Source organism: Poecilia mexicana, unplaced genomic scaffold (assembly GCF_051168715.1).
Source record: "Poecilia mexicana isolate PSO_F unplaced genomic scaffold, ASM5116871v1 scaffold_17, whole genome shotgun sequence".
Taxonomy (NCBI): Eukaryota; Metazoa; Chordata; class Actinopteri; order Cyprinodontiformes; family Poeciliidae; genus Poecilia; species Poecilia mexicana.
Window position 1 is genome coordinate 25,609,748 of NW_028263386.1, and position 27,991 is coordinate 25,637,738.

Sequence of the window (27,991 nt, forward strand, 5' to 3'; positions counted from 1 at the left end):
GACTCTGTACTGTTGTTTATTTTCTAGAACTACACATGATTACCTAAATAAACGGCAAGTACGAGTTGAATCACCTAGCGTACGACTCTGCGTTCTTTGGAGTTCTGACCGACTCACCACAGTGTTCTGAATATTCACACCAGTAAATGCAACCTCTAATTTTCAATATCATTTATTGAATATGGAATTAAATCATTAAAATTCAATCTTTGTAAACATTTATTTAAATATATGTTTAATTAATTCATAGTTTCTGTTCCTGAAAGTTTCATCTGTCAATCGTGTTCATTAAAATGAAGGGGCGGAACTGTGGGCGGGGCTAAAACTGTTTTTCAAACTCCACTACTTTAGCCTCATTCTTCGAAAATCGTGGCATTTAATCAGTTGTTATACTTTTTCCGCCGTGTGGTCCAGATGACAACCTCTTGCTTCTATGTTGCCTGTTATTTGTAAAATCTGTCTAATGGGCTCATGAGTTGTGAAAGCTCTTAAAAATCCTCTGTTACAGTTCCATAATTTTCAGAAATCAGTGGAGTTCATCAGATCAGCGTTAGTCCCGCACACAGCACCGCCACTCGACTTTGATGGGCAACTCTGACAGATAAAATTATCTAATGGTGACATTGCAGGAGCAGGAATTAATTAATACCAATTGAATTAATTATCTGCATCGTCTTTAATTATTTAATTTTGTCCCTTTTGGACCTCCGTAGAAACTGAGATGCCTTGTGAAAAATATATTATTTCCAAAGCTGTTGGAAAAAAAATAAACACACTAGGTAATCATTTCCTATCAGGACATTTCGTCATCTCTTAATTTCACAACTGGATGAACACGGAACAGATGCAGCAGAGGCCGATTATTTTTTCAAGCCCTAAAAAACTGCAGGAATGTTAGCGATCTAGAAGAGCAGCAGAGGAAAAGACTTTGATAACTTTAGCAGTTCAGCTTCAATGTTTTCAGTAGCATAGAAATACTGCTTGTTTAGTTTTTTTTAACCTTTCAGAGAGTAAATTTTACCAAAGAAAGTAAAATACAGAAATAAGACAGTCGGAAAAAGAAAGGCGAGCGAAGAGTTACATTATAGCTGCAGATGACAGACAGTGCAGATGAGTATGGAGCTAAATTTTTGAAAAGAAAAAAAAAGAAACTTAAAAGAAGATTTGAAACTGAAGTAATTTTGAACATTTTTTCAGGTTAGAATATTCTTTTGACCTTAAAATATTCTTTCAGTTTCAAAATAATTTTTCAGTTTAGAATCCTTTTTCCAATTTCTATTCTCTTTTCTTTTTAACAAACGTTATGGCCGCAATTTAGCTTCATAGATGAGTTCTGTTGTTTTTTTTTGTTTTTTTTTCACAACTCATAAGTTTTGTGTGATGCATCAGTAAGTTTCTGCAACAGTTTCCTTGCAGCGGTGCATAAGTTTCTCTCGCCTCGCCCAGACGTCGCCACACCGCTAAACGGCCATCTCGTCCCCCAGGCAGTCCGGCAGACTCTCTGAATTCAGCACGCTGAGAAGCCGTGCGGCACCATCCGCTCCCTCTCCCTGTCCCCAGCTGTCGCGGTCGTCGCTTTCGTCCGTGTTCGACTCGTACTCCGACCCGATGCCGGACTCTCTGAAGCGCAGCAGCTCCAGGGCCCCCAGCACCTGCTCCCCCAGCAGCGAGCTCTCGTCGCTGGGAGTCTCTCCAGCGTCCCGGCCCCCAGCCAGGCCGTCCGACACAAGGGAGGAGAAGCGGAAGCACTCGAGTCGGACCCCGTTGCCGCTTGGCCCCAGCGGGACAGAGTCGGAGTCGGCACCGGCGGCGCCTGGGGAACAGGGCCCGGACAGGGCCGAGAACCAGGCGCCGTCAGCGATCTGGAGCTGGGAAGGAGCTGCTAACGGGCCCGCGGATGAGGAACGAGTCATGGATGCACCAGGAGCACCGGGGGGCTTGGCGCGGAACGTGATCTCCAGAAGACTGTCCTGGGAACCCACTGACGTGATATGAAGGAGAGAAGAAGAGTTAAACTGATGCTCTCATCTGTACAAATTTGGGTCATTGTGTTTAAAGTTTCCATTGTAAATAGTCGCAAAACTTGGTTGATATTCCACTGATGTCGGAAAAACACAATTTCACAAATTGCTGTGTTTCCATTAAATAAGAAACACAATTGGGATCACACATGAATACATTTGTTCACGCGATAAGTCAACATCATCCTCCAACTACTTCCTGAATTCTTCATGGTTTACGTTTGAGTTCATGTTTGAGTCACATGACTCGTTTGATGCGAAAAGTGTTTCCATGGCAATGTTGCAAAATAAACCAATTTTGATACAGCTTAAAAAAGAAAAGAAAAAACTCTCATCCGAGAGGCAAAACTTTTTGTCAAAAAATGAGAGTTGTTCCAAAATTGGTGCGTTTCCGTTAAGCTAATTTACTTTAGAAATGTCAAACACAGCTACTGTCGTGAAAGAAAATGATAGACAATAATTGAGAAACACTGCTGGTGTGTGTTTGTTTCTTGTGAATGATCTCAGTGACATACACAGAAATTAATGTGACGACATGTCAGAAAGTTCAAGTTATGAATACTTCTGCGAGGCACCGACTGGTGGGAAGCGAAGAAGAAGAGGTGGAACTTTAGGATTTGCATAAAAAGACAGAAAACAATACCAATAAATCTTCTATGCAGAGAGGGAGAAGCTACACAGAGTGGGATGATGTCAGCGCTGACGGGGTTTCACAAGTAATTACTTCATGCTAGCTTATCGCCACTGGCTGGATGCAGGGAAGAGAGGGGGCGGGGGGGAGAACAGAGATCTTTACTGCATTCTCTGACAGGCCTGTCATGGGATAATTAATTGCGTGCCAGCGGTGGATGATAAAAAGGAGCTATAACCGGAAGATAGGGCGAGAAAATCAAACGAAAAAAAGGGAAGGAAGAGAGGAGGGTGTGGGGGAAGGGTGGTTTGAAGTTTTGCAGAGGAGAAAATAGAAAAATCTAACAAAATAAACAAGGAAACGAAGCCGTTTGTTCACTCACTAGACGTTAAGTGTCCGGCCGATTTGAGCTCCAGCTCCTGGATCTGCTTGACCAGCAGGGAGATGTGCTGCAGCAGGTCGGTGTTCTGCTGCAGCAGCCTCTGGACTCGGGCCTGGGCCTCGGTGCGTGCACACATCTCCACCGACAGCTGCTCCTGCAGAACGTGGACCTGCAGAGAACACGTTGATGAAAACAAATTTATTTTTTCCCTTCGTGCCTTCTGCTTTGGAAGCAAACTGCACAAGAATGGAGTCTCCATTCGAGGCATTTGGTTTCTCCAGGTTTTTCCAGTCTTACCTTCGTCTGATTTAGTCTCAAACGCAATTGGAACATAAAAAAAAAAAAAAAAGACAGGAAGTGACCTGTGCGGAAGCTGCCAGCGACTGCTGCTCTTGCTGCTGGAGCTGCTTCTGGAGCAGCCGGACCTGGTGCTCTGCGGAACAGGAGGCCTCGGCCGCCGGCTGGGCCAGGGAGGAGGCCTCGATGACAGGGGAGCTCAGCAGGAGAGGAGAGTCCTCAGACACCTGGACACACGGAGCAGAACCAGATCAGCTCTGAATGTCACTGAGCCGTCTGACGTCTCACTGCGTCAGATTTATTTACCTAAGCAAAGTATATTTTCTGAGTCAGCTTGTTTGTTGTTAATTTGTTGTTCAGATTGTTCAACTTTGTTCATGTAGTATAACTTATTTGTTGGTTCTTCAGCAGAGTATATTGAACAGGCATATGAGTACCATAAGGTGGTTCTAATGACTGATTTCTAATAATTACTGAGTCGGTATATTTCATTAAATTGAGATTAGGGGTAAGATTAAATAAGTCTTCACTTCTTCCTTCTCCTTTTTAAACTGAAAAGTAGCAGTAAGCTAGTTGTTTTTGTTCTCTTGTCGTACTGATCACTTGTTTTCTTGTTTTTCAAAAACTGGTTTGAAAAAAAATTATAATAAAACAAACGAATGAAATGAAATGAAAGCCCCTGGTTTAGATATATCATATTTGAAGAATTCAACAACACTATAAAACCTTTCACCTTCCGACATGCACATGTATAAAAGGGACAGTATCGTGTGCTTTCCAGCCACATAGTTCCAATCAAGTTACTATGTTACCTTTCAGTTGTTTTAAAAATGCTATACATCATATGTGACTTAAAATAAACTTCGGAACGTAATGCCTTGAAATTGTGCTTCTGTCTCTTTCTGAAACTCCGCCTTTAAATGAAGTAATCATTTTATTTGCTGTCACAAAACTCAACAGTTTCATTTATTGTCACACTACATGTCCTCACTGTGCATAAGCTGATTTCCTCTGGGTACTCCGGCTTCCTCCCATGGTCCAAAGGTCATGAGGGATCAACAGCAGAACAGTACGCGCTCTCTGAACTATGAATAAATAATGTGAAAAACACACCAAACTCTTGGCTGTGTCAAAAACAGCATTGCATTCACGCTTAATGCATTTTATTTTTTACGTTTTAATCTCTTTGCTTCATGTGTATGACGCTGTTTATGTTGTTAATATTATTGTTAATTATTGTAATCTTTTATTACCATCCCACTTCCTTAGAGATGCTGTTCATAAAAGGGCTACAAATCAACCCACGCTATGATCACCATGGTACAGACATGGGACTGCTGCTTTATTCAGTTTGGTTATTGTCCCTATCAAATAAGCTCAATAAAAATAAGTGTAAAGAGACGCAACTTCCCTTCCTCCCCCCGACTTCATCCATCCAGATTCAGATTTCTTCAATTTGCAGGTTTGGGCACCGATCGAAACCACCAGCGGCGCTCAGAGATATAAATCTGAGTGATGGTGCTCCTGATGATGCAAAGGCTATTAAGATGATTTCCTGACTGGCTGAATTTCATTAGCGCGCTGCATGCTAATGAAGCCAAGCTGTGGCAGAAAACAAAAAGCACAGAACTCCTCGTGGATGTTGCGGGGGAAGACAGCTCCCTGTGAGGCCCAAACGAAGGAGGGAGAAGAGACGGAAAGCAGTTTGATCCATCATCATCACGTTGGGTTAACAACTGGAAGAGCTGCGAGGTTTAAGAGCAACTGTCTGAATGGCCAACTTTCAAAAAAAATAAAACAAAAAATACTAATAAAAAAAAAAAGCGTCCTGATGGGATGTGATGTCCGACTGCAACTGCTTAGCACTCATGTAAAAGATGAATCACTGCTCTGAACGTCTCATTTACAAGTCAGGCAACGGTTCAAAATTCCCTCTGTAGTTTCCACTAAAGAGATTCAATAAAGAAAATCCAACATCAGCTTGACCAGAGGAAGCGAAAATAAACAAACGCACAAAAAGACGGGAATTGGAGAGCAGGTTGTCAAAGCTGGCCGGTTGCTAAGAGAATGACTAAAAGGAGACTGTCCTGTTTGGTCAGCTTTGATCCAACTAACCCACTTCTGTTCACGTTTCTACGCTCACATCTACTCACATACCCACTAACAAAGCAGCTCTCAAACATCCTTCAGTTATTCCTCTATATCTGATGGTTGCTCGATATGCGGTGCAACCGCTACGCCTTCGTTTTAGTCTCGTCACGTCTGCTGTGTTCTTGTTTTTCTCCCTCCTCAACCTTTCTGCTAATAATACTGTAAAATCAAAAGCACTGAGCTAACCCAGTGGGCTTTGTAGCTAGCAGACAACTTACTGTTCTGCTGAAGCCTAGCATGCTTCATTGTTAGCTGACTGAAAAGAAAAACATTTATTATATAGTCCAATGACTGCAAAGCACACTGGGTTAGATAAATACTTTTGATTTTGCAGTATTATTAGTACAAATGTTGAGGTGGTAGAAAAAAACAAAAACACAGCACGTATGATGGGACTAAAACAAAGGTGTAGCCGTAGCGCCACATACAAAACAACAATCATTCGTGGAGTAATAATGGAAGATGTTTGAGAGCTGGTGTATTAGTGGGTGTGTGAGAATAAAAATATGTACAGAAGTGGTTTAAAAGCTGAGAATCTTTTGAGCTCCTCAGGGAGGATGATGTAAAGAAACACTGAGCTGCTTTCATCTTCATGCAACAGAAACATGAAATCCCCTGATTAATGCTAACATCTCGTCTGATGGTCCAGAGCCTGAGCATGGTAGTATTTGTTGAACTCCTTTAAAAATATTTGCATAATGTGTATTTACTTTAATGAGAAACGGACTCGTGGTAGTGATGCTTGAATTTGGGATATTTGTGCTTGGTTTGAAATATTGGAACTGGCTGAGTTCATGTTCAGATTTGAAGATACCACAACTTTAAAGTCACCACCACTTACTGCTATGGAGAATCGATCCCAGTACTTCCCAGGGAAATAAATACTTGTTTATATCAGAACTAGATTATCTGACTATTTATTGTTCTTTCATCCTCCCCCCCCCCCCCAGAAGAACAGAAAACCTTGTTTTCTATTTATCGCCCAAGGCTAAACCAGGCTGCTGTTATTGTGTGAAAATCACAAAACAACACATCTTGATGTTTGCCTCTAATAAAAGCTAAGGACTGAGGAGTGAATTTGCCAGTGAAGCCGTGGGTTATGAGGCTCATATATGAGGAACAAATTACGACGTGAGCGGCTCATTAACCACACAGCGGGCAGCTCCGTTAAATAACATTCCTGATGAAACTGTGGCTAAATCAATGCAGCAGCTGTCTGACATTAAATACGTTCTACTGAGGCTGATACTGTTGATTGCCTTTACCTTTTAGAAAGACAAATGCATTTTGTGAAAGTCAGATATCTAATCCGCTGTCAAAAACTCTTAAACTTTATTCTTAGATACATTTTCAATAATTTGAAAATGGATATATTATTTAAAGTATTCTTTCATTTAAACTGACTCTCTTACCTTAGTAACTGATATCATCATTGAAATAAAATTTGGTTGATGATCTGAAACTTACAAGTGTGACAAAAAAACAAAACCAGAAGAAATTCTTTCACAGCGCAAACTTTAAAGACGCAGAATTATTATTATTTTCCATGCACATTGTCATCTCATAGCACAAACAGTTAATAATGTTAACTTGTTTTGTAAAAGCATTTCTACTTAAACACTTTAACTCGTTGCCAGGGCAGCACTTGTTTTCTCCCACTGTAGCACCGATAAAGCGGCCGGCGCCTCGGAGACTCGCTGAGCGGCAGTCAAATATCGAGGAACAGGCAGCAGCTTGTCCAACACGCCGAGATTAGCAGGAGTACGCAGTGGTCTCATCAATAAACCATGTGATCCCATCAATATTGAAGAGACCTTGTGGAGCGTTCCTCCACAAACGAGAATCAAAAGTCTGCTTGCTCAATACGCCGTGAATCCCTCGGAGCTGTTTACCAATTTCATAGACGCTTTACGAGGCGAAACTTTCAGCCTGTATTCGATTGATTCAGGGTTTAGTAATAAGTATCTGTACCTTTTTTAGGTCGTTTTAGTTGTTTTTTTTGTAGTACTGGTAGAAATATGATCAAAGGAGCAAAACTATTGTTTGTTTATAGTCAAACAAGAGTAAAAATGATTACTTTAATGACTGCTCTGAATAATTTAGTTTATGTGCTGATCATTTTTTGGGAGGGATTTTTTGGGTTTTTTGTGCATGTACAAAAAGCAGTACATAATTATAAAGTATTTTCATAATTTCACCCTTGTTCTTCGTTTGTCACGTATACAGTGGCATCTATATGTTATATATACAAATGTGAATATGAAGTTTTTAATAATTTCATGGATTTCTCTGCACAAATGGACTGTATTAGTTTTGATGGTTTTTAAAAGACAGCACTGCAGCTACACAGGGAGACACCATTTACTAATCACACGAATTCTGAATTCTACTCTGGATTTCAATTAGGGTTGTCAGAGTAAAAGAGGTTCTGTACCGGGGACTACTGTAGAGCCTATAAGATGATGGTGCAAAGAAGGATTTTACTAAGAACCAAGACAATTTTGGGCAACCCTAAGAACAAGAGAACTGTTATAGAATAATTCTGTCTTCAGTCAGAGGCTTTTTCAAATTCACTGTAGTACAGACTGCTACCGGAGATCTTTCCTGCCACAGCTATTACCGTTTACAACAGCTCTGCAGAAAAACCTTGAATTAATATGAGTTACAACTTTAACGTCACTTCCTTTTGGGATAAATAAAGCATTTAAGCATTTGAATGAAACTGATCTTAATGGGGTGCGAAAGCAGCCGGGCGCTGCGTGAGAAAACCCGAATTGATCAAGGCTGACATGAGCGAGCTGCACCTCACCTTGGCATCGGCTCCCAGGGCCTCGTCCTTTTTGTTCTTCTCCGGGTCTGACGAGGAGACGCACTCGATGCTCTCCTCCGTGGTGCCTTCGAGGTCCGTCTCCTCTGACAGCGCCAGCCTCTTCTTCGCTGCGGAGAGAACGACATGTGTCAGGAGAGAGCTTCACGCGGAGCTTGTGCCGCGTCTCGAGGCGACGACAGCTGCCGCATCAGTGGGCGCCGAGCCGGCAGGAGTTCACACATGGTGGATCTTTGATCTGTGGGCCTAGTTGACTCATATAAAACAATCGGCATCTTTCATTTGAAAAAAAGAAAAAAAAACTGACAGCGTTGGAAGATAATGACATATTTTTCCAGAATTGTCACAAATTTGTGTTTCTTCATGAGCAAAGCCTGACATTTGGGAGGAGGGCAAAGTGAAGGGAGGTGTTTTGTAGTCGCGAGCGGGTTGCTGTGTAGGTGTGAATAACCTGGTGCTGCCTCCAGCTCCTCCACCCTCCCCTCTTCATCCTCCTGATCCTCGCTTTTCTGCTGCAGGGTCAGCTGGTGACACACATCGAATGCCTGACCCACGGTTCGCACGATCCTCATGGCCTGAGACTGAGTGGGAGGACACAGAGGAACGGTGTGTGAGTAGTAAGGGCAGAGCAAGGCAGCGGGATGAAGAGCACATTATGAAGAAGACATATAATTAGGCCACGCAGCAGGCGAGGAAACGGGCTGCCAGAGGAGACGGAGTGTGACCGTTTGTGCTCAGGTGATGGAAAAAAAAAAGGGCAATGAAACTGGAAAGAAAGACGCAAATTGAGGAGAAAATTGCAACAGAAGGACAAACAATGAAGACAAGGTCTTTTCAAACATTATTTGCCAGAGGCACTCTGATACCAGAGAAGAAATGCATTGTTGGAGACTCAGTGAAACATCCAAATTTACCCCAAAAGTGGCTTCTAGTTCCTCAAGTCAAACGTTTTCTTTAATCAGAGGTTTGCACGCACGCACGCACGCACGCACACACACACACAGGTGTTTTAAGATTCAAATGTTTCCAGGATGCACTCTGCTGGGACACAGTTGCCACTAGATAAATCTTCTATTAACTTGTACTCCATATTTTTCAGTGATTTTAGTGGTGCAAAATATTGTATAAACATATGTTGTTTGTTGCTATGGTTTCTCATTTCTGTTTTCTCCCTTTCTGAAGATTTAGAGGCAGATTTCTAGGTCATTCTGTTCAGCCCTCCCCCACAACTCTCCCAGTCAGCTCCTTCAGACTAGCCAGAAGCAATTAGCAAACTCCTGATAAGACTGAGCATCTGCTGCACTCATTGTTGGAGCTGCTTCTCAATGAAACACTGGTGAAAATGTTAAAGGGTTAATAGACGAGCCATGCTGTGACGACTTCCTGAAATCGGAGTTTCAGACAGAGGACAAGCCTTTGGTGAGACAGAGGACCAATTTCATGGCATTAAATTACAAAGCCAAATTTCTTCGATGTCATATTTGATATATACATATAGCATTTTTACAACAGAACTTAACATAGTTACTTGATTGTGCACTATGTGAATGGAAAATACATAATACTGCCCCTTTAAGGCCACTCTGTGTAACATATTAGATCCCAAAGAGTTAATATCCACATAAATACTGTTTCTCCTCTGTAGTTGTTTTCTAACCTGAGCACCAGCGCTGACTGGTTTGAGACATCAGGACTTCCACAGTCAATTTCAGGCCTTTTTCTCCCTCCAAAAAGCTCCAGAATGTGCACCTGAGACAGCCTTCTAAATCAGGCAGAATGAAAGGCTGCCCGCCACGTCCTTCCTCAGTCTCACTCAAGGTGATGTTTTCAATCTTGGGAGCTGGCAGGAGCCGTGTCAAAAATAAATTCATTGCTCCCGTGCCTCTGGAGGATCCTCGCGCCTGAAACCACTCAGTCGATATGTCAAGGTAGCTTGAGCCTGAAAGAGGTTTAATCAAATGCAACGGCAAAATAAATTTTGACAAAAAAAAATCGGGTAACGCTGCGAGGAAATTGATTAGGGTGCCGTGTCATTCACAGATCAGAGGGTTGAATTTTTGCTTCAGAACTGTAAAGTCAACAGAACAGAAGTCAAACACAAAAGGGATGAAAATGCATCAAATCTCCTCTAAATCAGCTGATCCATCTCCTCCTACTCAGTGCACATGCTTGGTCTGCGGCACAAAGATAAGGCTTCACAGACCCAGGGAGGTAGAGGAGAGAAGGCACCACTGACTGCGTCCGCGACAATGGGGTGGGCGTTTCGCTCGGCGCTGGTGAAAATGTCTTGAAGTGCCGAGCGACAACGGCGGCCTCCTTTTTCTTTTTCCTCTTCCCACCAGAGCGATTAGCATGCAGCCTCACTAAGTCGCCGTCGGCACCGTATCCATGGTGAAGGGATGGGAGTCAACCTCGCTGATGCTCCGTCTTTGAAGGAAAAACTGCTTCGGCTTGCGCTCATTCGGATATGTGGGAAACAACATGATTCTGCTTTTCTTTTTGTTACGACGGGTTGAATGTTCCCGCACTCCGCCTCACAAAAAAGTGTTCATAACCTTTGAACTTTGACATATTTCGCCATGTTACAGTCACAGAGCAAGAGCAACTAGTTCAGAATTGCGAAGTGGGGAGGGAAATGATGCAGCCGTTTTGAAAAGTTCATCTGGAACAAACCATCATTATGAAACATGGTCATGAGAAATTGGTCGTTAGCTGCTTTTCTATTGACCATATAATTGCACAATTTGACATTCTGAAGATAAATTAGCTTAATGGAACACGCCAATTTGAAAAAAAAAAAAAAACAAAACAAAAAAACTAGTTTTCTGATAAAACGTTTCAGCGGTGGGTAAAACGTGTTTTCTGTTTTCTTTTTTTTTTCGTATCGAAATTGGTTTATTTTCAAAAATCAGCAATGTACACTTTTTTTTCACATCACATGAGTCATTTGATCAACAGGATGTTGTCACTGGCACAAACTACGAAGAAGACAACAGGACGTAGTTTTTATCACGTGAACAAACTTACTCATGTTTGTTCACGCGATAACAAATCGTGTGTGATTTTAACTGAATTCTTTAATATAAACACCAAATTTTTAAATGTTATTTTTTCAGCATATTATATTGACAAAGTTTTGCTCACATTGGAGATGCAGCTAGTGATTTGGGGAAGGGAGATTAAGCAAAAGGGAGATTAAGAAAACATGTCAGGGCCAGCAAAACAAAAAACAAACAAACAAAAAAAAAACATTTGAGACTTGCAGGAATTTAATCTTCTGAATTAAAGCTGGTGGAAATCAAGACTAAATCTTAATTGTAGGAAATGATGGTTGGAAATGTATTGAGCTGTGACTAAACACACACCATCTGATAAATATACATTTTAAAAAAGGTGGAATGTTGTGGTTCCATCACACAGTTTTGTGCAAAAGCAAAAGAAAACTTCAGATGAATAACCATCTGCAAAGTTTCAGATATTTACATGAAATCAACATCCAAACATCTGGTGGTTTAAATCTAAGCAACTCCCTACAGAACTGTCTGCATAAAACGAGGCGCTGGCTGCTCAAGTACCATTACCCGACAAACCAGCTACATCGCATCCCTTGAGGTTACTCAAGAACAACAAATGAAGATGCTAATTGTCAGGTGCTAATTAATCAAAACAAGAGAAAATGGTTTATAAGAAACACAGCAAACCAATTAGACTTCAGTGAGCTGAAACACTAATGCAGCTTTATCAAGTTGGGGTTTTTTTATGTACAAGTGAGAAAGTGATAATGATGAACTATAATGATCACAAAAATGTCATCACGCATTTCTGCTGTAACGCCGTTTCCTTTCATGTAAAGATTGCTGGTGTGTTGAAAGACATCTGCTACTAAGAGCTGAATGTGAGAAAATGAAAAGGGTTTTAGTGGAACATTAGGCTCCATTATGGCTTTGAATGATGTGTGCTGCTATCGATGTGTTCCTCTTCTGAATAGTGCATGTTTACTAAGATCAAGGCTGTAGATTTCAGTGCTCAAGAAGGGCTAAGTTATATATATATATATATATATATATATATATATATATATATATATATATATATATATATATATATATATATATATAAGAAATACGGATGTTCAGGGACCCCAAAATGCAGAAGCCACAACACAAAAATAACAGCAACAAACACCAAAAAGCAACACAACTCAAAGCTACAACACAACAAAACTATGGAAGGTATGCTAGCAAGTTTATTATGACTTCTGTTGTAACTTTATCATTTTTTTTCACAATTTTGGGCCACTGTAATATAGTAAATATAATACACCATTATATTAGAAATATTACTGACATTGGTCCAAATTCTTATATCAATGCATCTATAATATTAGTCAGAAAGTAAGCTAGGCAGTCGTTTTCACTTTCAGCTTCAAGTATCCAGCAGGCTGAGGTGAGTATTTCCTCTTAAATAACCAAAATTATTGCTGTTAATTTTTGACTTTGTTTACAATATGCAGTGCTATATTAGGAATATAGCAGCTCTAAAACACATCCAGAAAAGACACGTACCTAGAGCCAGATTACATTTTACATTACGAGGAAAGTTTTCATTCTCACAAAAATGATAGGAAGATCTGCGATGACCACAAACTGTCAAGTCCAAAGAGCCGTCTCTGCTCTCCCCCAGCATGGTCAGGAGTAGGCGGGCGCCATGTGGTTGTTAGAAATAGCACAGCTGGACATGCAGGTTCCAGCAGTCAGGGTGAAAATAAGCCACAGAAGCTGTCTGAGCCACTGGGACAAAACTCAAGTAAAGGAATGGAGGCAGCTTTATCAGGACGTGGCATCAGCAGCAGCTTGAAAGGAGAGGTCAGCTGCATCAAGGAGAAAGAAGCACCAGGGTGGATGGAATGCATAAAGTGGAGGACAAGTGGAGGAGGACAGAAAAAAAATCAATATGAGAGAAAAAAAGCCTTATAGTGGCTCCAAGCAGCACTGCCTTCAGATAAAGACTGCAGTGAGAGCAGCTCGCCAGTCGAGTTGTCATCTAACCGTCTTCGCTCTGAGAGAACACCTGGAGCCAGTTTGTGTCAAGGTATCTGAAATCAAGTTAGCCTCGTATTTTTACGTTGCGTTTGCCGAAATAATGGAAAAAGTCCAGTGTGAAATGAATAAACAATTATCCTGTAAAGACTTACTCTATTTAAATTTGTTAGTGTGTGTTAATTGCTTGAGCTGCAACCTTGGTTACCATAGGAACGGACATACACGCAACAGAATGTCTGAGCATCCGGCATTTTAACATTGTTTCCATCGAGAGAGGGAGAGAGACAGACAGAGAGAGAGACAGACAGAGAGCCTCTTGGTGCTTCAAGGTAAATCTGCCAATGTTGTTTCTGTTTCATGACATAAATCTCCAGCAGATGGAGGGATGTTTAGATAAGTCAGTTTTAAGAAGCATTATGAAATATGAGGCAAATAGGAATCAGATATGAGGCGCTTTGTTAGTCTCTCACATTGTTGTGAAGGAATTCTGGGCCACTCATCTGTCCAACATGACCCCCCGACTTGAATTTATAATCTCTTCAATAAATTTAATCCAGCCTCATAAAACGCATTATCTGACAGGCCTCACCTGAATCAAGCTGCTTCAGTAAGAGAGTCTCATCGATACTAAAGAAGTATATTTAGAGTCTTCAGCTGCTGAGGGTCCCACTCACCTTCCTCTTAGACTTGAACACATTGCAGCGGAAAACGTTGCTCTGCCCGTCTCTGGCAATATAACTGAATATCTTCAAGTCTTGAGCGTCGTGAGAGACGTAGAAGATCCTGCAGAGGCAACACAAGATATCAGGTCAGCAGGGTTTCATTAGCATCCTCGACTCAGGCTGATTTAGGATCTTCCTCGTCGCACCTGTAGATGGGGTCTTGTGTCACCAACATGGAGCTTTCATCCCATGACCAGTCCTTTCTCTGTAGCAACAACAACAAAACAAAAGAAAAACAGATCATTGACAATACTCAGGGTTCCTCACCAGGCTTTACTTGCCCCCCCACCAGGCTAGGTATTTTTCGTTTATTTTAAATTGGGTCTTTTTAAACAGCAGGAACAGTAAAAACAGATTAAGATAGGTTTATAGTTGAACTGGGCGCCATCAGTTCTTTTTTGAGTTTTACTTCTTATTATAATGTTATTCCCTCATCAAAAACAAACCTGGGTGGACCTAATGGGACATTCGAGATGCAGCTCCTCCTCAAAGCTGCAGTTTCCAAGCTTCCAAACTCCACAGAGAAGCCCTCTCCCTGAAACGCACCCATTCAGTTCCTTCAGACTAGACAGGAGGAATTAGCACCTGGTGGAACTGTGCATCAGCTGAGCTCATTATAGGAGCTCAGCTGATTACTTCTCAGCGCAACGCTGGTAAAAATGTAGTTAAAGGGTTAATAGAGGAGCCATGTTGTGATGACCTCCTGAAGGCGAAGCTTCAGAAAAATCAGGAGTTCTTAAAGGGGCAGAGGCCCAATTTCAAGGTCTTAAATTACAAAGTCAAATTTCATTCATGTCATATTTGATATATAGCATTTTTAAAACAACTAAAGGTAACAGTTACTTGACTGTGCTATAAAAAGGCACTATGTGTGTGGAAAATATGTAACACTACCCTTTAACATATTTTCAACACAAAAACGCAGTGGGCTGCTGGTGGACTGCCCTGGCGGCCCCACCACAGGGCCCAGCGGGTTTTCTGGGGTTAAATCCTGAATACAGTCAATAAAGAGTTAAAATCAGTTCATGGAAAACAGATGGACTCTCTTCCGCCGGTCTTACCTTCTTCTTTTTGCGTAGGATGACTTTGACACAATCGGTGGACACGAGTATGTTGACCTTCTTTTTCTTTATGTTCTTCAGCTTGAATTCGTACTGTAACGGAAGGAAAACATTTGTTTAACTTTGTGGGCTGGATATTACTGCTTCGCTGAATCTCACTAGACAAACTAAAAGAAAGAGAGAGGGGACCACCCTGCTGCGGGATTATTTTTATCTTCTCCATATGAGACAGAGTAAACATGGAGGAACTGTCAGTTTCTGTTTCTGGTAGATGCTTAAGGTTTTAAAGGCTGCCTCGCCAGAGGGAGCCAGACGTGTGTGGGACACTTTCATCCCTCTGCATGATTAATGGTACATACTGAGCTTTCACTGCAGGCTCTGGCTCCAAATATCAATGCTTTAAAAAAAAAAAAAATCCAATAGGATTAGTGGTGGGGGAAAAAAAAACACATCAAGCTTCAAAAACTAAAAATCCAACTTCAGATGACTAACTGATCAGAGGAAGTTCTGTGAAATCAGAGGGCAAACAAATCCTCCTCGTCTCTGCATGAAAAACTTGGATATTCTCTGTTATCTTTGCTTTCATTTTAGTAAAAATAACAGCTCCGAGCTGGGCCTTAGGAGGCTTTGCAAGCGTTATGTCATGTTGTAGCTACAAACCTAAGTGTATTTTCATATGACTATATCTCATAGACCAACACAATGTGACATATATATTAAAAAAAACTAATAAAACCCAGATTCAATACTTGCACAAATATTGTCATCAGGTTTTTAAGACATCTCTCCACCAGCTCTGCACATTTACAAATTCAGCTCAGCTCTTGTCAGATTGGATGACATCAATACTCTTGAATTCAAATATAATTATAATATAATAATAAAAAAAACAGGGTTTGAATTTACTATTTTTTCAGATTTGTTTTTGTAAAACATAAAAACGACAGAAATCCCTTCCGCTTCACAATGTGTAACTTTTGTGTTGCACTTTCACGCAATGTCTGAATAAAATCCTCTGAACTTTAAGGTGTTGGCATCGCAAAACGTGTACATCCAAATTAGGAGACCGAAGCTCATAACAGTAAAATCAGAACACCCAAGAAGATCGCAAATAATCAAAAAGTTCAAAAAGGCTCAACCATGGCGAAGAGACGCAGCTGAAAGAAGCTCATCCTGGTCAAATTGATTTTAAAATCTTTATCAAATATAACCCCTAAATGTTCTTTACAATTAAAAGTGAAAGCACAGGCATCTGTAGTTACATTGCCACCAGGTAAAATACATTCAATGTTTTGGCTGAAAACAAAAACTTCTGGCCCAACCAGTGTTGGACAGCAATAATGCAATCCAGTAAAAACAACGGAGAGCATTACTGCAGCCAGGCTTCTGGGACGAGTAGATAGGTAGGTCATCTGCATAACAGAGGAAGGAGATCTAGTGCTGTTATAACATGTAACATTACATGTAAACAGAAAACAAAAGTGGGACAAGCCTGGAGCCTTGTGGGACGCCACGTCAAAGAGGAGCACCAGAAGAGTCAACATCATAACAGAAAATGTTCCGTCACTCAGATAGGAGGAAAAACACATTAGTGGTGTGTTTCAGGAACCCCAGATTATTCAAGGAACTTCTTAGAAAAAAAATACTTCTTTTAGAAATGTAGACTGTCGACATTGATGTTAGCGTTGTGGATTTGTGGAAGTGTCTGTTATCTCAACAACAGTCTTTTCCAAGGAGCCATTAATTTTTGAAGCTAATATTAACTCCCATTGGGCTAAGAGAAGTGGCTTTGTCGTCCATCGTTTGCGGGTGCGTGGAGAACCGGTACCAAGTTAACACAGCGTGTGAAACATGAAAACAAAAGAGGGCCAAGAATGGAGCCTTGTGGGATCTCACATCAAAGTGGAGCACTAGAAGAGTCAAAATGGTAAACATAACAGAGATAGTTCTACTTCTCAGATAGGAGGTTAAAGATTTTAGTGATGAGCTAAAGATGCCGACACAGTGGTTCGATCGTGACAAAAGATCAGAATGATCCACTGTGCCAAAGGACACTGTGAGGTCCAACAGAACCAGTGCATGTTTATTATATGCTTTTAACAAAGCATCATAATCGTAAAACAAGAAAAGAACCAGGAACTGTTGCTTGCAGCACTGTTGGCGGAATCTATCTCTGCTTTTGATTAAAAAGGAAAACTCAAAGCGCTCCATCCATGAGACCGCGACCCGTGTTCCTGACATGTGCTCTCGTCCAGTTAATCCATCATGTAGCTGTGTGGGAGCTTCAACACGCTTCCTGGGCTTTATATATTCAGGTGAAGGACACGAATCTCTTAATGTGTGTGTGTGCGCGTATGTGTGTGTGTGTCTGTGGACGTGTCTGTTATCTCCCATAAACTGGGCCAAGAGGACCATCCATCTTGCAACACAGTGCTGTCAGGGGGAGATGAAGTGGAACACAGGGAGTGTTTGCGTTTTCACGCACATCAGCCTGAGACCAGCTCACACGGTTCCTCCTGCTACAGGTTGAGGATGCTCACCCCGAGCCTCGTCCTTAAAACCCTCGGCGAGGGTTTTAAGGACACCTCATGTTTTGAGTAGTCAGTTTAATAATAGTTTAACAAAATCACAGCTGACAGATGCTTCTTCCACAGGCAAGATTTAAGTTATCTAAAGGTGGGACTCCTACAAACCTTTTGCAGTAACTGCAGTGTCTGTAATTAATCACAATTAATTTTCCCTCCAGGAAATTGCGCTGATTTTTTTTGTTGTGATTGTTGCTGCCAAAAATTACTGATTTTGTGGCACTTCTTTTAAAAAGCTGTGGTCAAAGGTGCAATTTTTTAAGGTTTGTTTGTTTTTTTTGCCATAGAATGGCTTTACATAAAATACAAATACAGTCATGTCTGGAGAAGTCATCAAAGTGCAAAATGAGAGTTCCATATTTTTCATTCAAGTTGGCATGAACTGTGCACACAGAAACTGAGTTGCAGTGATTGGTCAGAAAATAAGGTGATACAGAAAAACGTTAAGATGATTGGAGGAAAAGTTGCAACGACTGGTGAAAAATTGCGAGTCAGTGCAAAATTGGTGATTGAATTTGCATTAGTAGGTGTGATCAACTTTCTTGAGGGGATGAATTCGTTGCATGTTAGTCAAAAACTATATATCGACAAAATAAGAAAAACTTTCAGTTTAAAAACCCTTATTGCTGAGAAATTATTGAACAAACACACATGAGCTCAGCATATTTATTGTTGATGATCTGTTATTTAGGTTATTCAACCATGAGACTGGTACAAAGTGTTATTCTACCAATCCAGTTTTACAGTGTTTCAAGAACCCCTGATCAATCATGGAACTTTTTTAGCGTTGGGGACTTCTGCGCTGCTGCTACATGTTCAGCATTGAGATGCTACGTTAGCCTTTAATAAGTTCTCTGCTATGCTAACTCCTTTTAGTACAACTTGAACCCATACAATAGTCTTTTCAAGCGCGCAATCAGATAATTTTTTGAAGCAGAAATTAAGCCATCGTTTGTGCGTCAAACTTATGGGCAAACCAGAAATGTATGCTTTTACACACAGGTTCTGGTTGGAGTCTTTACATGAACAAAAAGTTTACGTTTTAAAATCTATGTAATTATTAAATCGAAATGAATGTGTTAAAGTTCCAGCCCTAACGTTATTGCATCCTATTCTACTATTAAAATCTTGTCATCTCACTTCTTCAGGTCACTAGATGCATTTCCACTGACTGTAAAGTTGTGCAAATTGGAAAACAAACATAAATTTGCTTACTGGAAACACACCAATTTCGAAAAAGTTAAGTTTTTTGATTAGAAGCTTCAATGCTACAATGAGGTGGTTCTCCAACCATAAGAAAATTTGTGTATTTTGCAAAACTGCAAGTGATCAACAAGATCATGTGATCAACCAGATAAGACAAAGAAGACAACAGGAAGTAGTATAGTGTGCCAGATTTCTTTAATGACTTATGTGAGCAAAATTATTCACATGTGATTTTAACTGTATTTCTTGTGAAATTGAAATACTGCAGTTACGGCATTAGAAAAATATCAACTAAGTGTATTTGTAATAGAAATCAGTTACTTCCTGCATTTTCATGTCTTCCTTTTGTTCTTTCTCAGCCACATTTGATTAATTGTGTCACAGCATCAGGAAACATTTTTCTTCTGTTTGCCTTTAGATAAAAAGGCACAAAATCCAAGTATTTAATTAAACTTTGTTTATTTCCAACTCAGACGGAAAAATCCATGTTGAGCCAAAAAGCTCTTCAGTATTTGGATTGTGCTGAGCAATGTGTGGCTTCCTTTATTATCCGCATTGAGTTCGTCTGACATCAAATCTTCAGCACAGTGTTAAAAACGTCTCCTAAAAAGTCTGCGACGTTGCTACAGTAAATCTTTGCGAGGAGACTAAAATGGCCATTACGAGGAGCTGATGGCGAGGAATCGGGATTAAGTTTTTCCTCGGGTGTCAGTGGGGACGAGGCTGACCTCAGGCTGACACAACAACTCTGTTGTTAGATTAGATCCAACAGCTGACAAGCAAAGCAGCCAAATCCTCTGCACTCTGTGCTGCTGTGTGCCACTGCAGTGCTTCGTGTTTGGGCGACCTCGTCTTGTGCAGGAGAATGTTCAGAGGGTTTTTTTTTTCCTCCCTCTTTCGTTCCCCGTATTTCATCACAGGATTGAAACTGCTAGTGACAAGGCGCTGAACCTGATCGATGTGTGCCGTGCACTGACGGGGGGAGGGGGGAGAGACGAACTGTGGGTGAAGACGATCTGTGGGTGAAGACAACGTGGCGTGGGCGCTTCCGAAAACAGACAGTCGGGGATGGAGATGTGTTCGGTGTGACAGCATGAGTGACTCTGACAGCTTGTTAAAGATTCAGAGGGGCTATTGTCACCAGGTTTAAATATAGCGTCTGTTTCAATGAAGTCACATGTTCTTACTCTGATTCGCCTCATCGCGGCGACTATCTCCATCCGGCTGCCGGGGCGACCCACCTCCAAGCTGCCGATGTACTGCAAGACAAGAGTTCAAAAGGATTACTTTGGGTTTTGGCAGGTTGTTAGTGTTGGTTAGGTTCATTTCACACTAGGCTTGAAGCGATTAATTGTACTAATCCGATATTGAAATATTCGTCAACTAACTGAGTAATTGATTAGTCCTTAGCTGGAGAATACAGACTCAAAAAAAATTTCATTTGTCAAAAAAAACACAACAGATTCAGAGCAGTGACTACGTCAAAACTGTAAAAAAATAAAATAAAAATCTATATACATTTTGAATGATGGGTTTGTTTGTAAATATGTTTTATTCAAAACCTCCCAAGTGGCATTTTTTAGAAATATATTCAACTGGTCCAAAATTCACAAATGAATGCCATGATAATGCAGTTTAGGCAATAAAATGTTTATGTTCTCATTTAAAAAAGGATTTTATTTGTTTATTTGCATCTTTTCCTAAAACTGTATGAAAAAGTTTTACAAAAAGCACTAAATGCTTATATGGAAAATCAATAGAATGTAGTAAAAAAAATAAAAAAATCATCCGATTAATCGATTAATTGTCAGAATAATTGATTAAGCAATTACCAAAATAGTAGGTACAGCCCTATTTCAAACTAATTTTCATGTAATAATCTTCCTTTCCTGGAATAATAAAGTCTGAATTTGTTGTCCAGTTTGAAAGTTTACATTCACTCATCGGCATCAGGAAAAACAGGTTTGATTAATTGTTTTAGTTTTCCTTTTTGGAGGTGTATAGTAAATGACTTCAGTGAAATTTTGAAGCAATTATTAGTTATGCAAATAAGAGTTTAAAGCAGGATTTTGTCTAACCCACAATCCTTTTATACAACCTTTAATATAAAGATACATTTCTCATTTGGTTGAATGGTCTTTAGTAAGCTTATGCCTTTTACTGCCATCGTGAAGCTTCTGGATATTTGAACAGAAGGATAAAAAGATTTCCTGACAGATTTGACTTTCAAACAGGCTACAAGTTCAGAACTGCGTTGCGGTCTGGCCCGTTCCCAAGACATGATCCAATTCGAATCCAGCTCTGATTTACGATTGTGATTCTTTCCGTTGAATTTACTCAGCCCTGCTAAAACATCATCCGTCCTGTTGTCGATTTGGCATGAAGTTGAAGAATTTGGAGTTACTTAATTATGCCATCCAGTTTACGCAATGCAACGATACAAACCCTCAGCATGATGCCGTCACCACCATGCTCAACAGTTGGTACAGTGTTTTTGGGGTTAAAGATTCTCACCTTCATTCCTCCAGCTCCCTGTCTAATTAACATTCACTCGTCTGACCACTAAACATTTCTCCAGAAGCCGTTTGGATTGTTCATTTGGGGAGCTGCAGACTTCAGTCACACCTTTGGATCAGTGGTGTCCAAACAAAAAAGGTCAAATAAAAAAGACAATTTCCACAATTTTGGGGTCATCAATTGTTTTCTGGTTTGTTGGCCAAATTTTTAACCTTTCTTGACTTCATGGGCCAAACAAAATCGTTTTTTGCAAGTATCAGCCGATCACCCAAAATGAAAGATATGAGGACTGAGTTAATCGGTGGGCCCCTACAAGCTGCCATTAATATTCCAGAACAGTAAAGTTACTGAAAATATACAGACTGTTCTCAGAAGCCAGGTTTACAGTAAACCAACCCATTGAAATTCTTACAAGAACTCATATTTGTAACCCAGAATAATGCTGAAATCATGTTGATGGCAGCTCTAAGTGTGTGGTTCCCCTGAACTTGTCAAAACACACTTAAGCAATTAACTAATTAGGCACAGACTGATGTTCTCAGGCCTTTATTTCTGTTAATTATGATAATTATGATTTTCCGCTCGTATGGACCCCGTCTGCCCCCAGAAGAAACCTCCAGCACTCGGTAGATTAGAGACAACGTTCATTAACTTCAGACCTCAGCCTTGTTTTTAAATGTTGTGATATCGTTCCACTCTGGAGAGGCAGAACTGAAAACCCAGAATTCATGTGTCGCTTATGTCATTGAGGTTATGTAAACTTCTGGAACTGTAGGTGAAATGATCAGCTCTGACACTGTTGGCTCATTTTAAATATATCAAACTTAATATTGTCTTCCTAAAAAATAATGGCCTAAGACATTTTTTGCCAAAACAATTTTTTATTTTCTATTTATTTATTTATTCATTTATTTATTTATTCCCTAAATCATCTTCTGGCAGGATGTGAGGTGTTGATTTTCTTTCCCCTTCAAAATCCCCTTTGTCATCAACAAAAAAAAGACTTACGCCATTATCTTAGGAAGGTGACAATAGTCTACGACATGCAATAACATTTAAAGAGCTGCTTTAAACAAATATAATTTTTATACAAAAAACGGGGCAACTGAAGCAAAAATATCACCATAAAAACAAGTAAAACTCACAAAACAGTGGAGCAAAAACTCTAGAAAACAGAATTTGTTGCATTTAGTGTTTCTGATATTGAAACATGTCAGAAAAAATAAATCTATCTGCAATCTTAAAGTGGATAAATATTATCCAGTTAGTGGAGAGATGATCAAACCTGGTTAAAATGAGGTCTGGACAACAATAAACGTGTCAACAAGAAAATAAAGTGATGGACATATAGTAGTAACAACAGCCATACCATCCTCAGAGCTTAAATCATAAAAAATAAAAAAAATCCTATTTGTTGCAGAGGGTCCTTACCTTTGCCTCGAAGCAGACCCCATGATTAAACACCTCCTCGTTGTGCATGGGGACCCTCAGATCGTGCGCGTCATCCACTAAATTGTACTTGGTCACTCCGGGCATGGCTCCGGATCTCGTTTTACGACCGCGCTAGAGAACCTGCAGATATGCGCATCTCCTCTCCTCCCCGCCGAACACCGCCGCCGCCTCACACTCTCTCATCCGCGAGACGCGTCACTCCGGTGGTAGGTGGTGGTAGGTGGTGGTGGACGGGTGGAGAAGGAGGAGGGGGAAGGGGGTCATGCGAGGGTCGCGACCGATTGATTGGCTGCAGGAACTCAATTAATGCGCTAATCGCCGGTTCGGTGAGTGCACTTATTGACCCGTTTTCTTTTTTTTTTTTTTTTAGTCCGGTGTTGCTCTGACGCACGACAGAGACGCAGTGGTCTCCGCCGCTGCCCGCCGGTCGAGCCGATGACGCACGGGTTATCAACAAATGATAGTTTTTTTTTCTTTACTCCTCGTAGTAGGTAGGAATTGAAGAAAAAAAAAAAAAAGAAAGAACGTCGGCCCAGTTTTGGACGTGATCACATTTCAGAACTACAACTGGAGCGGTTCGGGATTTAAATGAGACGGAAGGAGGGTTTCCCTTTCACGGTCAGCCGCAGCTCACGGTTTGATTGTGTGACATCTAGTGGCATTTCAGGGAACAAATGAACGGAACTCCACGAGCCCCCGAGGGTCCTGAACCGAGACCCGTTCCGCAGAACCGGATAGGGTTCGAGTTTGCATAGAGGCTTTGCAGCTATTATACGACTCCATAACGTCACTTTCCAAAAACAACAGCGTAAGTCTTTTTTGTGTGTGTGTGTGTTAATAATAATAATAATAATAATAATAATAATAATAATAATAATGTGGTGATTTATTATTATTATTATTATTATTATTATTATTATTATGACTACTACTACAACTATTGGTGGTGGTGATTTGTGGGGGGGAAAAAATCAATAAATCACTTATCAAAAAAATGATTCAGGTCATTATTTTTGGTAAGGTAAAGCAGTTCAAGGTGTTTTATATCATAAAAACACAAGTAACAATTCCTAAAAACATCATACCAGTAACAAACATTATATTTTGTCGAGTTCCATAATCAATATCATAATATATGTTGCTCAATATTCCATTTATGAGGGTTCAAAAACAACTCTAAACAGCTGGGGTTTTAGCCTTGATTTAAAGGAACTCACTGTCTGTCGTCCTAAGTCGCCGATGTTTGATTATTTGCAACTAATGGAATTATTATACACCAATATGAGCAATGACAGAGGAAGTGAATTGCAGTGATAATGTGACGTGTTAAAAAAGTCCAAGCTCAAAACCCATCTGTTTCAAGTAGCTACAGTCTTTGACTGCAATTGCAATGTATTTTTAAATCTTGTTTTGTACTTAATCTTTACTATGCATTTCAATTTTGTGTTTGTTTTTATGTTAAATTATATAAGATGACCTTCAGTGTCAGGAAAGGCGCCTACAAATAAAATGTGTTATTATTATTATTATTATTACAGTTCATCTCCAAAACTAGAGTTATTGTGGGGCGTGCTCCCAGCAGGGTCATCTTAGTTAACTAAAACAAATAAAATAACAAAATCTCAAATTGAGAAAATTTTTTTTGTTAATTAAAATAAATAAAAATGGTAATTGATGGGGAAAAACTATAACTTATGAATTTATTAACTTTTTTTCCTAACTTTCATTTCCCTCAATACAAATAGTTTACATGAGCTGTCGGCAAATTACGGCATTCCTTAATCCTCCTGGCGGCATTTGCACTCGTCCGCAAAATGCCGACAGCAAAAGTTGTTGAGTACGCCGGAGTCAGTTGGATTTTCGGCAATAAATGAATACATAGTTTGGAAATGGATTCTTCAGATTACAGTACTTTGACCTTTTTTTAATTCTGCACCTAAAAATGAACCAAAGTATGAAAAAACTAAAACTATCAAATCAATCACATTTTATTTGTATAGCACATTTCAGCAGCAAGGCATCTCAAAATGCTTTTCATCATAAACACAAAAACACAAAGTCATCCATCGTTGATCCTTTTATAATTTCCTGGAGGTCGGCTCATTTTTATCGTATTGCAAATTGAATTTTGGGTCATAATGGAGTCAGTATCTTAGTGTCTAAGTGGAATATAAAACTTAGCTAAAGTTGAACTTTTAATATTGAAATGGAATATTGCTGTTGATCCTGGCTCCTTACAACAGCTCTGTTAGGAATCTGCCTCCGTAGCTCTTTCAGGTAAGAAAACCAGATGAATGCTGTTCTGAGATATTTTTTTTTCTAACAAACTGTTTCTGCCAAGGTTAAACTAGACTACTGTAATGCACACCTCATTACAGTCTTGGACAGGAAGATGAAATGGACATAGATTTAATAATTTTACTTAAACCGATGAAAAAAAATGTACAAAATGGTGGATACTGTGGGGAAACAGAATAGAAAAATGCAACCAGAGGTTCAAGGGAAGGAGTCGGTGGAGAAGAACGGAAAGGGAGCGGAAACGATAAAGGAACCAGAAGAGCTAATGACAGGTAAGTGGATACAGCTGGGAAAAGGGAGCAGGTATGGGGAGATGAAGTAATGATTAACAGCTGGGTAGGGATGCAGATTGGAGAGATGAGGTTAAAAACAAGCAAAGCAATGAGAATGAAAACGGAAAAAGAAACCTGAACCTCATAAAACCTTAAACAGAAAGAAACACGAATCTAAAGAAACAAATCTAAAACATAAAAAATGAGACGCAAGCATTGAAAAAAAGAGAATGGAGCTCCAACTTGAAATGAATAAGTTAATTTGTTACATGTAATCGAATTAAGTTTGTCAAATGTAATTTATTTACGTTTGTTTGACATGGCAACTTAATGAACTTAAATAATTACGTTTATTAATTTTATCTAAATTAACTTGGATAAACTTACTTTGGTCACTTATAACAAATTGACTATTTTTTTTAAAGTTGAATCACCTGTTTAATTTTTTCAGTGAGGGATAAATTAGGAAGGCAAACATAAGAAAATAAATGATTAGGAAATTATCAAAACACAGACATAGATGAAAGTAAGTGTCCAAGCATCAATGTATCATAATGTAGTCAAAAACATAGTAACTGCTTGTGGAATAGCTTAAGCCATAGAGACGAAATATTTAAGTTTACCATACTAACATTTTTTATATAAAATAGCATCAATGCTAATGATGTATTAGTTAAAAAGAAAGAAAAAAAAACATCATGAAAACCTTACTCTGGTCCGTCCTTCCGGATGTCTCTCCGTTTTTCTCCAATGTCAGGTCGCGGGGATCAAACGGCCTGCAGTGAAGCCCAGACATCCTTTTCTTTAGTAAAGCTGTCCTTCTGGAAGGTTCTGAAGCCGTTGCATGCAGGCCAGAGAGGATACATAATTCCTCTTTGAACAGCTTCAGCTCAGCAACTTTACCGTGAACTCCTCTATAGCTGTGTTTCCATTGCAAATGTGGCAAATCTTGTCTCGTCGGCGTCTTATTCAGGCGTTGGAACTACAAGCCCCTAACCCTAACCCTCGGGAGCGGCTACGTAGGAGGCACTTTGGGGAAACTGCAGTCGGTAATTTTACAGAAGAGGTTATTCAATACTTTCGAGTTATACACAAATTTTTATGAACTGTGCATAGCTGTGAGAGCTCTGGTAGAGTCGGAAAAAACAACTAAAAAACAAACCATCATTCTCCAACTACTTCCTGTCATTTTGTCCTTTTCGTCAGTAGTAACGTCCGACTGTTGATCACGTGACTCCTGTGATGCGAAAAGTGTTTTGCGAAATACACCTGCGTTGATATGGCTGAAAAACCGCCTCATTCTAGCGCAGAAGTTTTATTTGTATCGAAAAACGTGAATTTTTGTTCTTTCTTTAAATGAGAGTGTTCACTTAAAAGTTAATTTATTTTCGTAATTTAGTTTGTACAGTTTTATGGCGAATGGAAACGCAGCTTACGTCATTTCCTGTCCATCCTGTTTTTGGAGAAATGTCATTTCAGTTATCGCCATCCAAAATATCTCTCTCTCTCTCTCTCTTTTTTTTTTTACTATTCAGTACTTGGATTTACAATACAACAATTATGCAATTATTACATACATCTGTAAGCTGACTGTATTATAAATCACCGATATTTCCAGACCTTAAATATATTTCTGTTTTTTATTATATCCTAATTTTGTTGCATTTGCACTCTGGTTGAGCCACATTCTTTGTTTGAAGTGTAAAACAAATGATGACTGATTTTTTTTTTTTCAAATCCACTAAAATTAGTATTTTCAAAGCAGCAGACTGTATTGATGAGTTCAAAGTTGGAAAGTTACAGAGCTGTTCTCTGTATTTACAACTCAATAGTTTTGCAAAGCTTTGCAGCTGTGAACAGTTTGCATATCGCCTTTGAAAATTGAATCAAGAAAAATAATCGGCTGAGCATTAGATTTAGAGAGATTTATTTTGTACTAAACATATTTATGTTTTGCTGTTAAAGTTTCGGCAGCCGATATTAACCTGCTTTGAGATCTAAACTAAAAATATATATATAAATATATTGGTTAAAAGATGCATTAAAATGCTCCATAGGGGTGAGAGAAACTTATAAATACGAGTTGATCAATACAAAAATAAACAGAGGCAGTTTTGTCTTATCCGATTCCAGCAGTTTGAGTTTGAACAAAATTTATTTCATGTAGAAACTTTTCTCCAGCAGATGGCGCCAGTGCTCTTCTGCATCAGCTGTAGAGTGTCATTATATTTTTCTTTTTCATTGAGAACATAATTAGAGTGATGCTACTGAGTGGATTCTGGCTGCATCAGAAACACTGGAGCCCCCGCCCAATCCCCCACACACCATTTTTCATCCAGCCCTCTGAAAAACGCACAAACACTTCCATCCTTATACCCTCTGTTTTTCAGGCACAAACTATACCATCTTAAAGGAAACAGGGATACTTCATTGTGTCCTTGAGAACATGTTCGTTTCATGAACTGTACAACTTGCACGGTTCGTCCAGTTCCCGCAGCTTTACTTATCACTTTGAAGCGTTTGTGCT

At 39.8% G+C, this 27,991-nt stretch overlaps 1 protein-coding gene across 1 annotated transcript; it reads right to left on the reverse strand.

The window, feature by feature from the left end:
- Positions 1–258: 258 nt before the first annotated feature.
- On the reverse strand, positions 259–23,766 carry nos1apb (nitric oxide synthase 1 (neuronal) adaptor protein b). Its single transcript, XM_014995541.2, has 10 exons — positions 22,874–23,766; positions 20,113–20,184; positions 15,135–15,227; positions 14,220–14,278; positions 14,026–14,134; positions 8,761–8,890; positions 8,292–8,419; positions 3,397–3,558; positions 3,035–3,203; positions 259–1,981 (listed from the first exon to the last, which is right to left on the reverse strand). The coding sequence occupies exons 1-10, from the start codon at positions 22,976–22,978 to the stop codon at positions 1,461–1,463; spliced, it is 1,548 nt and encodes a 515-aa protein (XP_014851027.1). The 5' UTR covers positions 22,979–23,766; the 3' UTR covers positions 259–1,460.
- Between the last annotated feature and the right edge of the window lie 4,225 nt (positions 23,767–27,991).